Source organism: Microchirus variegatus (assembly GCF_963457635.1).
Source record: "Microchirus variegatus genome assembly, chromosome: 6".
Classification (NCBI taxonomy): domain Eukaryota; kingdom Metazoa; phylum Chordata; class Actinopteri; order Pleuronectiformes; family Soleidae; genus Microchirus; species Microchirus variegatus.
The window spans coordinates 13,312,752-13,325,271 of record NC_139807.1 but is presented as its reverse complement, the minus strand read 5'-3'; the positions used below and the strand labels follow the sequence as shown (position 1 = coordinate 13,325,271).

The 12,520-nt window shown below is 41.4% G+C and overlaps 2 protein-coding genes across 4 annotated transcripts; one reads left to right on the top strand and one right to left on the bottom strand.

Annotated features, from left to right (window-relative positions):
* Positions 1-919: 919 nt before the first annotated feature.
* Positions 920-7,161, top strand: LOC310928153 (myozenin-2-like). Of its 2 annotated transcripts, none has more exons than XM_083890643.1 (6): positions 920-1,100; positions 1,540-1,610; positions 2,569-2,726; positions 4,250-4,343; positions 4,883-5,060; positions 5,856-7,161. In XM_083890643.1, the coding sequence occupies exons 2-6, from the start codon at positions 1,553-1,555 to the stop codon at positions 6,037-6,039; spliced, it is 672 nt and encodes a 223-aa protein (XP_083746769.1). In that variant the 5' UTR covers positions 920-1,100; positions 1,540-1,552; the 3' UTR covers positions 6,040-7,161. The 2 variants fall into 2 exon arrangements, with proteins under 2 accessions (XP_083746769.1, XP_083746768.1); XM_083890642.1 differs by having other exon boundaries at positions 924-1,100; positions 4,250-4,415; positions 5,856-7,155.
* rbm22 (RNA binding motif protein 22) lies at positions 7,162-11,193 on the bottom strand (the record flags this gene model as incomplete). 2 transcript variants are annotated; one of them, XM_083890641.1, is made up of 11 exons in its annotated part: positions 11,128-11,193; positions 9,971-10,024; positions 9,851-9,880; positions 9,598-9,730; positions 9,387-9,487; positions 8,917-9,089; positions 8,547-8,747; positions 8,238-8,402; positions 7,790-7,878; positions 7,442-7,570; positions 7,162-7,316 (listed from the first exon to the last, which is right to left on the bottom strand). In XM_083890641.1, exons 1-11 carry the CDS (start codon positions 11,179-11,181, stop codon positions 7,162-7,164), a joined length of 1,284 nt encoding a protein of 427 aa, XP_083746767.1. In that variant the 5' UTR covers positions 11,182-11,193. The 2 variants fall into 2 exon arrangements, with proteins under 2 accessions (XP_083746767.1, XP_083746766.1); XM_083890640.1 differs by lacking the exon at positions 11,128-11,193 and adding an exon at positions 10,127-10,189.
* Between the last annotated feature and the right edge of the window lie 1,327 nt (positions 11,194-12,520).

Sequence of the window (12,520 nt, the reverse complement as noted above, 5' to 3'; positions counted from 1 at the left end):
GAAGGTGGAAATGTGCCACGTATAAAAAATGAAAATGTTATTTGTGCTGCCAAACCCAGTCTGATTTCTTTTTTTTTTACAAAGCAAAATATAATTTGTGGCTAAACAAGCGACCTTAATGTGGAGCAACTCTTCAACTTCTGCACATGATGTTCTATGACTCGGGATGACTCTCCTCATTTTGTGTCAGAGATAGTGATACTCTGCAGGGCAGGTGAAAAAATCGATATCCAATCTCAACAGGGAAAAAGAATATGTTTTCCCCCCTCCTGGCTCCTGCTGAGTTCAATGAATCAATTTGTGGAGGGGAAAGCTGCTTGATAAAGACAAACATGAGTTCCAAAAGGGCAACTATATACGATTAAAGGGCATCTCTTCTGGTGGAACACAATGAGAGTTTGCGGAGACTTCACAACTACCATTTTTGTTGCAGTTGGTGCTGAAACCTAAAACAGAACAGTTATAACAATCTTTTACCGTACAATAAATAATGAAGGGACACAAAAACAGGGAAACAGAAAACTCTGATCTCAGCAACCTCGTCAATTTTACAGCTTCTCCCGTAAAGCTGCCTGTATGCGGGGAAACACACACTGTGGGTGTGTTTGTGAGCAGCTAATATATAGCCCTGTGGTTACAAATGCTTTTACTGAGGGGAGGGAAAAAAACAAGGAATTGTGTCTGCGTGTCTGTGTGTGTGCAGTGGAGGGTTTAGATACCTGCCCTCTCATATAGCTGTCACTGTGTGGCCTGCAGCTGCTGAAATGTGCACACACACACACAAACAAACAGAGGGGGTATCAGATTTTTATTATAAGAGGCTCGAGGTCAGAATGTAAATCTTTATCCTTGCCCCTGCCCCTTAATGGGCCTTTTATACCCTCCACCACTCCCTCCATCCATCCTCACTCTCTTACCCCTCTCTGCTAAAATAAACCGAATGAGCTAAGTCCCGCAGGCATCCTGTAAAGAGTTTTATACCGACTGTTCCCTCTCTGCTGGGGAAGTGTCAAAGTGGAGAGTGGAAACATCCCTGCTCCAGTCCAGGATCAACCAAGACAAACCCCAACACTGGACAGACAGACAGACGGGAGAGTCAGGTAAGGACTGAGTGAGTGACATGTATTTGCTGTGTTTAAAATAAGTGATGAGAGAGGGCACAGCTCACGGACTGACACGGAGGAGTGTTACGTTTAAAAGGTCCTTTAGTGAGAAGCAGTCATATATGTCTATGTCGCTGCTTTAAATGATAAACTATCATATAAATATGATTTACTGTGGTCGTGCTGTGGTGCAAGCAGAGCAGTAATTGATGCATTTAATTAAGGAGAAAATCTTTCAATTACAAGATGCGCTTTGTAAGCTATATAATTTGCTATTTACCAGATAATATAACATATAGTTTAGGACTCGTAAGCTTTTTGTGTTTGTACTTTGTGCATTTTTCTTTGCTTGTCAACTAATCAAAGTCGTATTTTATCCACTGAAAGCGTGCGATAACACACATTAATAAATCATTGTGCTGTTTTTGTACATCAGAGACGGACAAGAGATGAATGACAAACAGAGAATGTTGCACGCTAAGGTTCTGTCCAGGGAGGCCAAAAGAGGTGAGTGTTCACTGTGAGTGACCTGGTTTAGCACCAGGTCAGGTAAGGTAACAAATCTGCATATAATATCTGGAGCCGGAAAAAACTACAAATTGCATCGACATATGTCACAGTGTGTGATCACAGCCGGAGCTGCCAGATGTAATTGAGCCAAACATCAAAGTGTGTTGGAAGGCAGTACAGCCGAATCCCTCGAGTGTCAGTGTGTTGTTAAAATTGTCCAAGCCTTCCAACGGGGGAACCATCACAGTGGCTTTGTTTGTTTTCCTGCACTGTCTCTGCCACAGCTATGCTTTGAAATCGAGTCCCCTGAACTCTGCCAATGCGATTCCCTCCAATCAATTAACCAATGTAAAAAAAAAAGGCTGATCAAAGGCTGCCACTCAAGGACGGCATATGCCCCTGCTCCTCCGAAAACCTGTGCGAGAAAGAGACCCATCCACTCTTACATTAGTCTTTCATCGAAAGATCCTATTTATATGCTCAGTTACCCGTGCAACCCTGGACCACAACAAACATTACGCACCTCTTGACATCATCTTGAGGCTATTTCAGACCCTCCACTGCGTCACGACAGAACACGAGAAGACACTCGCTGCCAAAGCCGTGTGGATACTAACTTAGTGATGCAGTTACCACAGTTTGGCTTTTCTCATATCACTCCCCTTCAGCTGTTTTCAAGATGACAGAAACAAGGAGATCCGAGGAGACGTTAAGATTTGCCAGAGGTCCCTATTAGTGTTCCTTTGCTTCTCTTTCCAAATGTCTTGAAGTTTCTGCTGCCTTCAATGCCCTTGCACTAACAACTAAATGTCATGATGTATTTATGCAAGCAACACAAAAACCTAGGGCAAAGAGAGTTCTCTCAACTCTGACACCGCCTTGGTGAAAATGCACAGAGGCATTAAATGTGTTTCACTTATTAAAACACTGCCATGTATCTGTCATGTTGTGCCAGGGGGTCTGAACCTGGGGAAGAAGATTAGTGTTCCAAAGGATGTGATGATGGAGGAGCTGAATCTTCCCTCCAATCGAGGCTCTCGCATGTTTCAAGAGAGACAGAAGAGAGTCGAGAGGTTCACCCTGGAGAACAGTGGTGCTTACAACACCAGTAATGTAAGAAACTGACAGGCGTGGCATGAAGCCATATTAGCACACACGATATGAAGAACCTTTGTGTCTGGCATGTACTTAAATCCTAATAAGTTCTTGCTGTGTAAAATGTATCTACACTCTTAGAAATAAGGGTTCCAAAAGGGTCCTTCTACAAGGGCTGAGGTTCTACCTGGAACCATTTGCTTCTGAAAAACCCTTTCCCGAAAGAAGGGGTTTTTCAAGGGTTCTTGGTAACACTAATGGTTCCAGTAAGAACAATTTTAATCCAGAGAACCCTTTAAGACCCCTTTCCTGAATAAGGGTTTAAAAGGTTTTTTCGGTGGAACCCTCCAAAAGGGTTCCAGGTGGAACCTCACCTGGAGCCAAAAAGGGTTATCCTATGAGGACAATCCGAAGAACCTTATATGGTTCTACTTAACACTTTTATTTCTAAGCGTGTACATATAATGACTTGCCCCAGTTTTCTGTGTGTTTGTTCACGAAAAAAGGTTTTTTCAAGGGTTCTTCAAGGGTTCCTGGTAACACTGATGGTTCCAGAGAACCCTTTAAACCCCCTTTCCTGAATAAAGGGTTTTAAAAGAGTTCTTGGTGGAAACCCTCCAAAAGGGTTCCAGGTTATAAAAAGGTTCCACCTGGAGCGAAAAAGGGTTCTCCTATGAGGAGAAGAAGCCGAAGAACCTTATATGGTTCTACTTTGCACTTTTATTTCTAAGAGTGTATACTATAATAGTCCATCAGTCTTCTTTCTAATTCTAAAGCCACAACAACAAAGGATTCTCCAGATTAAATGCATGTACAACATATTAACAAATAACCAGGGGGCAGAGATTAAAATATCCTGACTATTATCCAGTTAGTGCTGTGACTATTCCATTTACATGGCCAAAGTAGGAGCAGGCAATTACATTACACATTTTGGGAAGTGGGGTTTGCTTAAGCCAGGTTAAAAACAACATGGCAATACACACAAATAGAAGTTGAGCAGTGCTGTGAGTGCGGCTGATTTAATAAAACAAATAGGCTATATGATAACATCAACAACAGCCGTTTTTGTTGACGTATTTCCAAATTGCAAAAATGACTTCAGTTTCCAGCTTCCCATTTTAAATGCAACACACAGTGAGAGCCCTTCCTGCTACATGTCTTTCAGTGCCCACACTCCACAATGCATTAGTCCATAACCCAAGCTGTTATAACCCTGCTGGCAGTGACAGAGGAGATTTTAGTCTAGAACTGTTCACACAGAATATTAGACAGGCCCCTTCACTTCCTGTTTTTAAAGACGCACTTCTTCTCCTTTACCTCTGACGCAGTGTGAGCTGTTGGTGTTGTTTTGTCCGTTTCTATATCCTTGTGAATTCATTTATTTTCGCCTGTGTTTTATGCCATTTAAATTTTGTTGTTAACATTGGTTTGGATTGGACTGAGCAGTACTCCTAAAAACTTCAGCTACATCTCTACAATTAGTTTTGCAGTATTTGTCGAGTAAATAAATTCACAGAAATCTAACTCGTTTCCTTCAGGTGCTTTTCGAGGCCACCCCTCCCCCACAAAGCATCCCAGAGCCACAAGGAGGAAAAGAAAACCAGGCTTTCTCCGTCCCTGGCTCCATCCCTGGTAAGCATAGCCTGGTCATGAACCTACAGAAGACCGTCTCAAAGAAGGGCAGACCCGACGTCATCGCTCCAGGTACAACATGGTGATGAGAGCACTTACAGGCCGTAGGAATAGTTCGCCACAACGCTTGCAGTGCAGTGCTAGTGTTGAGTAATGCATGGACAATCTACATGCTGAGCAAATGCACCGGTTGTTATTGTTGTTGTCAGTGCTGGAGGAGTGTTGGCATTTTGTAGCGAGTAATTATCCGTGAGCATATCGAGTGCTGCTGCACATTTGGTCTGACAGAAGGCACCACCATCAGCCTGATTGATGGTAAACTCTGTTAATTATCAGTTTCACACAGGGACCTAATTACTGTTATTCCTGTTGTTGATGATAGGAGTAACAGCAAAGATATTTATATGTATATTAGATTACTTGCTCTTCGTTGGGGCTTTATTTTTCATTTTTAAATGATCTAATTGGTTTGATATCTGAAACACATCACAAGCTTATTTATTGTTTGCCCACTGACATCAGACGTGTTATCGTTTCAGGATACACTGGCCCTCTGAAGGGAATTCCTCATGAGAAGTTCAACACGACAGTAATCCCTAAATCCTACTGCTCCCCATGGACGCAAGCTTTGGGAAGCACTGAAGACCTCCTGAACACCCTCAATATCCAACTGCCCCAGCTCCCAGAAAGGCCTGCAAACTATAGATGCTTCAACAGGTAAATAGGTCACTATCATCTTAATAAATCATGAGCCATTAAATCCTCTTCTGGAGGAAGCGCAGGAATCGGGACCCACCCATCTTCAAATAGACAGAAGATGACCTAACTGTGCCATCCATCACATCATCACTTTCCTTTGCTCCACTCCCATGTTTCCCTAGTTTGAAAATTAATCCAGTCTCTGGCTTGCACCTCCTCAAATTGTGGCTATGTGACGGCTATTTTCAACCCAGCGTTTGAAAGATTATCTGCTGGAGGGCACTGAGCTTTTTATGTCTCGACAAGATAGATTGCGCATGAATCACCTTTCTCATGGCACACAAGGAATTGCATCACAGTAGTAAGGCAGAACAAAGGTTAGGCCTGGGCAGATGAAGAAGCAGACAAGATACGAAAGACAACCTCAGACTTAACTCAATTAAAACTGTCAATCACACCGTTTCTGCCAGCCAGTCTGGAACTTCACCACAAATGAAGGGATCTGTTTACACCCACAAGATTTTTCGTGAAATTTCGAAGCCTTAATCAAATCTGAACTCAACAAATGGTCAGAGCAGATGTGAAAGAGGTCGAGTTTTCCGCACACCTACTTTCCTGAAGAATTCCTCTTTACAGAACACTCAGTTAATATCAAATGACCAGACTAGACATTATTGAACATCTAAAAGCCCTTGCCCCCACTTTCCACCCAGCTTTTACGGGAAGGTGCATGAACCACCTCATACCCAAGGTCACATTTTCCCAGTAACATGAAACACAATGCACTGAACCTGCCTCTTCTGTGTTTCTCAGATCTGCCATGCCATTTGGGGGCATTATGGCCAGCAAGAGGGTGATACCAGTGATTGACTTTGAGGCAGTGGAATCTCAGAGTCTGCCAGGCATTGCTCTGGACCGCATGTGCCGACGACCCAACTTCAACAGGGCGCCCATGGGATGGGGAGTTCATTACAACCCTGAAACTAATGAACTGTGAAGCAAAACTGATAAGCCAAAGACTTTTAAGTGCTGACCTATGCTTGGTCTTCTCCTACGACGAAAATGATCCTCCTGTTCATTAGTTGACGTAAAAAAAGGGGAGGGGGAGCCTGCATGATATAGACCAGGGTTTCTCACTCCTGGTCCTGGAGAGCCACTGTCCTGCATGTTTTAGGTGTTTCCCTGCTCCAACACACCTGATTCAAATAAATGGGTTGTTATCAGGCTTCAGAAGAGCTTACTGTCGAGCTGACCATTTGAATCAGGTGTGTTTGAGCAGGGAAACCTCTAAAACATGTAGGACAGTGAGTACCTAGGACCAGGAGTGAGAAACCCTGATATAGACGCTTGCTAATGCAGCAAGAACTGACAAGCTGGGGCTAATACTGGATGCTTAAATAAGTTAATACCACAGTAGATTATAGGACAATCTCCTGACTTTACTCCAAAAAAATACAGCAAAGTTTTTTTTCTACCACAGTCAATGCAAGCGATAAATCTTTACAGAAATAATAACATGTACACCAAGATGATCAATGACAAAGTTGAGTCATTTTAATGACAAATGAAAACATAATACGAAGTAAATGTCACATTAAAAGTCTTAATCTTGTGGAATATTAAGATTCTGCCAAATAAAAAAGGTCAGTGTAACCGAAAATGAATAGGTCTTAAAAATGTTCCATAACAAATGAAATGAGTGATGCTTTGGGCAAGTTGACAACACACAGATTGAACCTGAAGTTTACATATTTGTATTTACACACAATGGCTCTGACCACACAAGCCCTTTAAAAACAACCCTGGTCGCATTGGTCAGTGTCCGAGTTTGCAATATCTATACTTTGTGAATTACCACTGCTCAGATTCTGTTCTGGTACATTTAAGCTCAAACTTTCCAGTAGTGACACAGTCTGGATGTTAACAGATCCTGGATGTCGTCTCTCCAGACACAGATGGTGCTCCCTCAGTTCATTCACTGCATTGCAGGTGTCAAAATAAATCGCATGCCCTCCGATAAGAAATAACTGTCGTTCCTGTGTAAAAGTACATTTCTAGGTGACAACACCTGACCAGGTTTGAAGAAAAGAATGTTATCACAACATAATTTTACTAACAGCTAATCGCCATGGCGAGCCCCATGTGCAGCATGGGCGCCCATGCGTTGAGGATCCTGGGAGGGGTAGTGGATTTGACCAGGAGGTCTCATGTTCATTGGAGGAGGCATAGGTGGTGCCATGTGACCCATGGGGTGAAACATTGGTGGTCCAAACCCTGGATGAACAGATAATAAAGAGAATACAGCATAAGACGTCTACCTTTCATTTACATGTCAGGGGCTGCGTATATTCATGTTAATGTGATTCGAACTACATCTGAGGTCAAAGTTATGACTTTACCTGGAGGAGGTGGATTGATCCCAGGAGGTGGGGGTAGAGCAATGTTCATGACAGCAGTAGAAGTGCTAGGGTCCAGGTTGAAGTAATTTGCAGGAGTCTCTTCATCCAAGGGTGGAGGTGGAGGAAGAGCTGCAACGCAAAGAACACACAAAATATGTTAAAGTGTTTTTATTTCTGCATGCATAGCCATCAGTGAAAGTCCTTCAGTAACCAACAGCATTGAATGGTGATTCAAACGTACAAAATACAAACTACATGATAGTAGTTTAAAAACTCATTGTAAATCACTATACGCAAACATCTCAAACCATGCGCAAACATTTCAACTCTCCATGTTTGTTGACTCACCTCCAGGCAGTCCAGGAACGGGATCAAGCCTCGTGCCCATCTCACTGACACCATCTTTGATGCCCTCCTTCCCTCTTGCTGCTTGAGACCTAAAAACAAACCGCAGAAGTTGTATAGATTCATCACATATTCTACGAAATACCAATGCAGTATGAGCAGCTGCAGAAAAGTGTCCAGAACAGAAAATGTCCCAAAGGACAAATTTTTTGCAAGGAAAATGAATTATTGTGGTTTGTTGGGATGTTTTAAAATCATTATGCCATTGTGTGGGTAGTTGTCATCATTATGAGTAGAAGTAGATGTAGGAGTAGAAATGATCTTGGGAATTCCATTTATATAAACTTAACTATACAGCGGCACAATCTGCTGTAACTAGATTAATTTTAAGGTCATCAGGTTAGAGATAAACCACAAAAGTTGACTTTTAGCATCTTTGACGTTGTCTTACCTTCCCCACTTGACGGTGAGCCTCCGCCCATTAATGATCAGTTTGTTGAAGGACTTCTCAGCAGCCATCTCGGCTGACTGTCGTGTGGCAAACTGGATGAAGGCGCACTGCTGCCTCTGGACTATGGTAATAGTGCGAATCTCACCAAACTGGTAAAAGTGACTCCTGCAATAAAACAGATGCAAAACAACACTAGATAAAACAGTCTAAAATGTAACCAGTGTCAATTGTTGTATTATTAGTGTACAATCGAATGACATCAATGTGTCTACAAAGTGGAACAGAGGAAATTTGAACATAAATACTTACTTGAGGTCTCCATCTGTGACAGTATCTCCCAAACCCCCAATGTACAGCGTGGTGATAGACTTGTCATCTGGTGGGTCGAGTCGGGGCATCGTTGAAGCTCTTTTCAGCAGCTTGTCTGCTACTGGGTCATTGATACCGTAGTAACGGTCTTTAATGTTTTGGTCGGCTAGAGGGTCATCTGGATCTGTGGGTTTTTCATGCCTTTGTGAAAAGAGAAAACCACGGTTAGAAAAATTATGCTTAGTACAAACAAGACAAATAAATTACACTCAAACTGAGCCAAAGTTAATTATCCGATTAGGGTTAGGCCAATAAATATAAAATAAGTGTAAAATTCAAATATAAAAAAACAAGTGTAGGTGTCACTCACCTGTAGGGACACTCCTCCCCTCTTTTACATTCTCCCTTCACCCAGAAAGAGCAGATGTGGGGCCGGTTTCTCTTGTAATACGGTGTTGTACGTGCCAGTTTCAGCAACATGTCACTGGAGCTGGGAGCCTTACCCAACTGGCCCACTGGCCGTGTGCCATCAGAATTGGCTATCTAATGACACATAAATACAAATACATTAGACACTGAGATTAGATGAATCACAATTTTTGAAAGAACCAAGTTTGGAAAGTCCTGTTTTGATGAAAGTCTAAAGGTGAAGCAAACTTTGTGATTGTGCTATTGATAGGAGTGCAACAATCATCAGCTTTATTGAAAATTGATTAATGAGGTTTTTTTAAATTAAAATAAGCTCTCTGGTTTTTCAGGAGTATCAACTTATAAGCCATTGAAAAAAAAATCACAATATGCAGACAAAATTATTTTGCCCGCATACAGTAACAACTATACCTCTCTCTCCATGTTCTGAGTGTAGTACTCTTTGTTCACATCTGACCTAGGAATGTCTTCCTTAACAGAAAGTCCAGTGTCACGGACCTGGATAGGCAAACCTTTAAAACACAAAGTGTAATGAAATGAGTAATCACAAAGCTATACATTCATTAATGTATGTAGACCATATCACATTTAGAGATTGAAAGCAGTCACAACCAAAACTTACCATACTCCAAGTCAAGCAAACATGTCTGACAAACATTCTTCATTTTACTGCAGGTCTGACAGACCTCCGTCTTCTTGAAACGCATCCGTGTCCCCGGACACCATCGGAACACAGTAAAGGGACGAGCACAGATCTGATGGGAAAATAAAGAAAATGAAGGGTTTTCGTTTTTTACATAACACAGAGTAATACATACAAGGATGAAGGTTTGGTGCCACATTAAAATGATCTGAAACATTCATGTAAAACATACCTTGCATTCTTTCCCATATTTCTCCTTGGTCTGCAATAAACAAAGAAAACAAAATTTCACACACAAACTGGCATAAATAATAAAATCAACTCATCTTCTGTGACAGTTAAGCTCACTTACCATTCGAATGTAAGGGTTTTCTCCTAAACATGTCTGACACAAAATTGGAAAATCCTGGAAGACAAAAGAAAACAGATGATTAATTATCTTTAAGTAAAAACAAGCTCCACACCATGTACAAAAACTGTCTGTTGCTGAAGCAACAACCTGACCTACAGTCTGTGTTTCACTCTACTGTGGGGGTAGTAGCCAAGCATCAATACACTGAATCAAGGACTGGCTCACTACTACTTTGCCATCTGTTGAAGGATGCTGTTTCAGTTCATGTGCTAACTGAGAAAACAGACCTTGCTTAAATCCATGCCACTGGTGGCATCAGCAAAAAGCATAAACTTAAGCTGCTCTTGAGCCAAAAACGTCAACTACATCATCTAAGAGCTGCTAAATTTATACTCTGCTAAGACCAACGATGACGATGTTGTTGAGAATAAACTAGTGTGTCCACATACTGATGGGGGATTTCAAGTGGTAACTAGTTCAAACAATACAGTTGTGATTGATCTGCTAATAGTGCGCAGAGAAGTATAAAAGTTGTATTGTATTGTATTGTATATTCCGGTGACGATTGACTATTAACAGTTATTCTAGCTATCATATTCATCAGAAGACAACGATTGTTTCCTCGTCTAACATTCATGTATGATCTTTACTCAGATTTCATGCTAAGCAATATTAGTGGCTAGCGTATGCTATGTTATAATGTCAGGCCCATGCTCTAAAACAGCCAAAGCGTCCTCATCAAAGTGTTGCTTGACAAAATGTGGTTTATTGTTGTTAGCCTGCTAGTGCTACGTAGCTTTGTTAGCTAACTTTTAGTATTGTCCATGTTTAGGTCAAGATACCGAAAGCCCCGTCGCTATGGTACACAATCTGTATATCACTGTCGCTGCACTCGGGTGAGACGAATGTGTACGTTCGCACATTTCGAATAAAAACGAATCAACGTTTAATGTCCGTCGACATGCTAACGTAAAGTCCATGCTTTGACTACGCGCTAATAGGGAGCTAACAAGCTATCGAGTAAAATTGTCAGCTTTGTGAAGAGCGGGCGGGGTTTATCGTCGCAATGATTACAGTAGTATATCTGTAAATTGTTTAGCCACGCAATCTAGTCACACTTTATAACGTGAGCGTTATATTTTGTCGATTAAACTTACCGCGTCTTCCCAGTTCTGCCTGTTGTAGGTGTTATTTCCTAGGGACGTCGCCATTTTGCAGAATGTGAGCCAACCGAGTCAGTGTCAGCCCACAATGCACCGCGCCATAAGGCCACGTTTCACCTTAGGGTGTCGCCCTATTTCAAGGTAACACTGGGTTTAGGGTTAACTAACATAATAATATAAGAAAGAAAAACACAAACATTGAAATGAGATATAACTAGAGCTATGTTAATTTATAAAATACAGTTGGAAATGCTGAGAATGCTTAAGTTATTGTACACAGAATTTAAACTACAGTAGGTCTGATCTGCACATTCCATTCATTTTCAATGGTACACAAATTCCAGAAGTTAAAATACAAAAATTATGTTTTGCAGAAAAACAAGTTGAATACAAGGCGTCAAGTCCTGAATGAGCTGAACATTTTTACATTGGCCAAACTGGCTAAAATGTAGCAGGAGATAGTGACCAAGAATGACAGATGACGATATATCTCTATTATTCAAGGACTGACTGTCTGTCTGTCTGTCTGTCTGTCTGTGGTCCCATCATCCATAGAAAACATCAGTTTTAAATTCCTGTGATGTAAAATGTGACATCACAGAAGATGAAAGGAGCATGATGTCACCCATCGATTAATTAAAAAAAAAAACATCTGTCTGTATTCTGTCTGTCTGTTATTTGCATAACTGTTAAATGGTTTTGTTCGGTGGTTTGAACATAGCTGACAAAGGATGACACCTATACTGTACACAGAAGTCTGTAAGTAGGATTGCTTTGCAGGGCAGGCACCCGATGGAAAAGATGGTAGATGGTCACTCGGTGTCCACTGCAGTACAGCCCAAACTATTAAACATGTAAACATTAAACATAATAAATTCTAAGACAAGCTCAGTAAAGAAAAACTTTGTCTCGGAAAACATCAGAGAAAGTATATAAATATTTAATGAAATACTATAGGGCAGGGGTCACCAACCTTTTTGAGATGAGAGCTACCTTAAGGGTAAAAAATAATATGGAGGGCTACCACATTAACATTTTATTTTTTTTGTTTACCATTTAAATGATTAATATTATGCATTAAACTGCATACACATTCATTCCAGTGCTTACTCCTAACGATAACCAGTTTTTATAAACAATATCAAAGATATTTTACTGAGCGATCATACGGATACATGCAAGTGAGGTGAAGTGAAGTGAGCCCGCGGGCACCGTATTGGCTGCCTGCGGGCTACCAGGTGCCCGCGGGCACCACGTTGGTGACCCCTGCTATAGGGTAATGATGAGTTTAATGAGAATGTGACTTTGTTCCTGCCAAATCTATCCAGTCCAGTAGGTGGCTGCAATGCACATTAGCTGGTTGCCAACCACCAATATACTCAGAGGA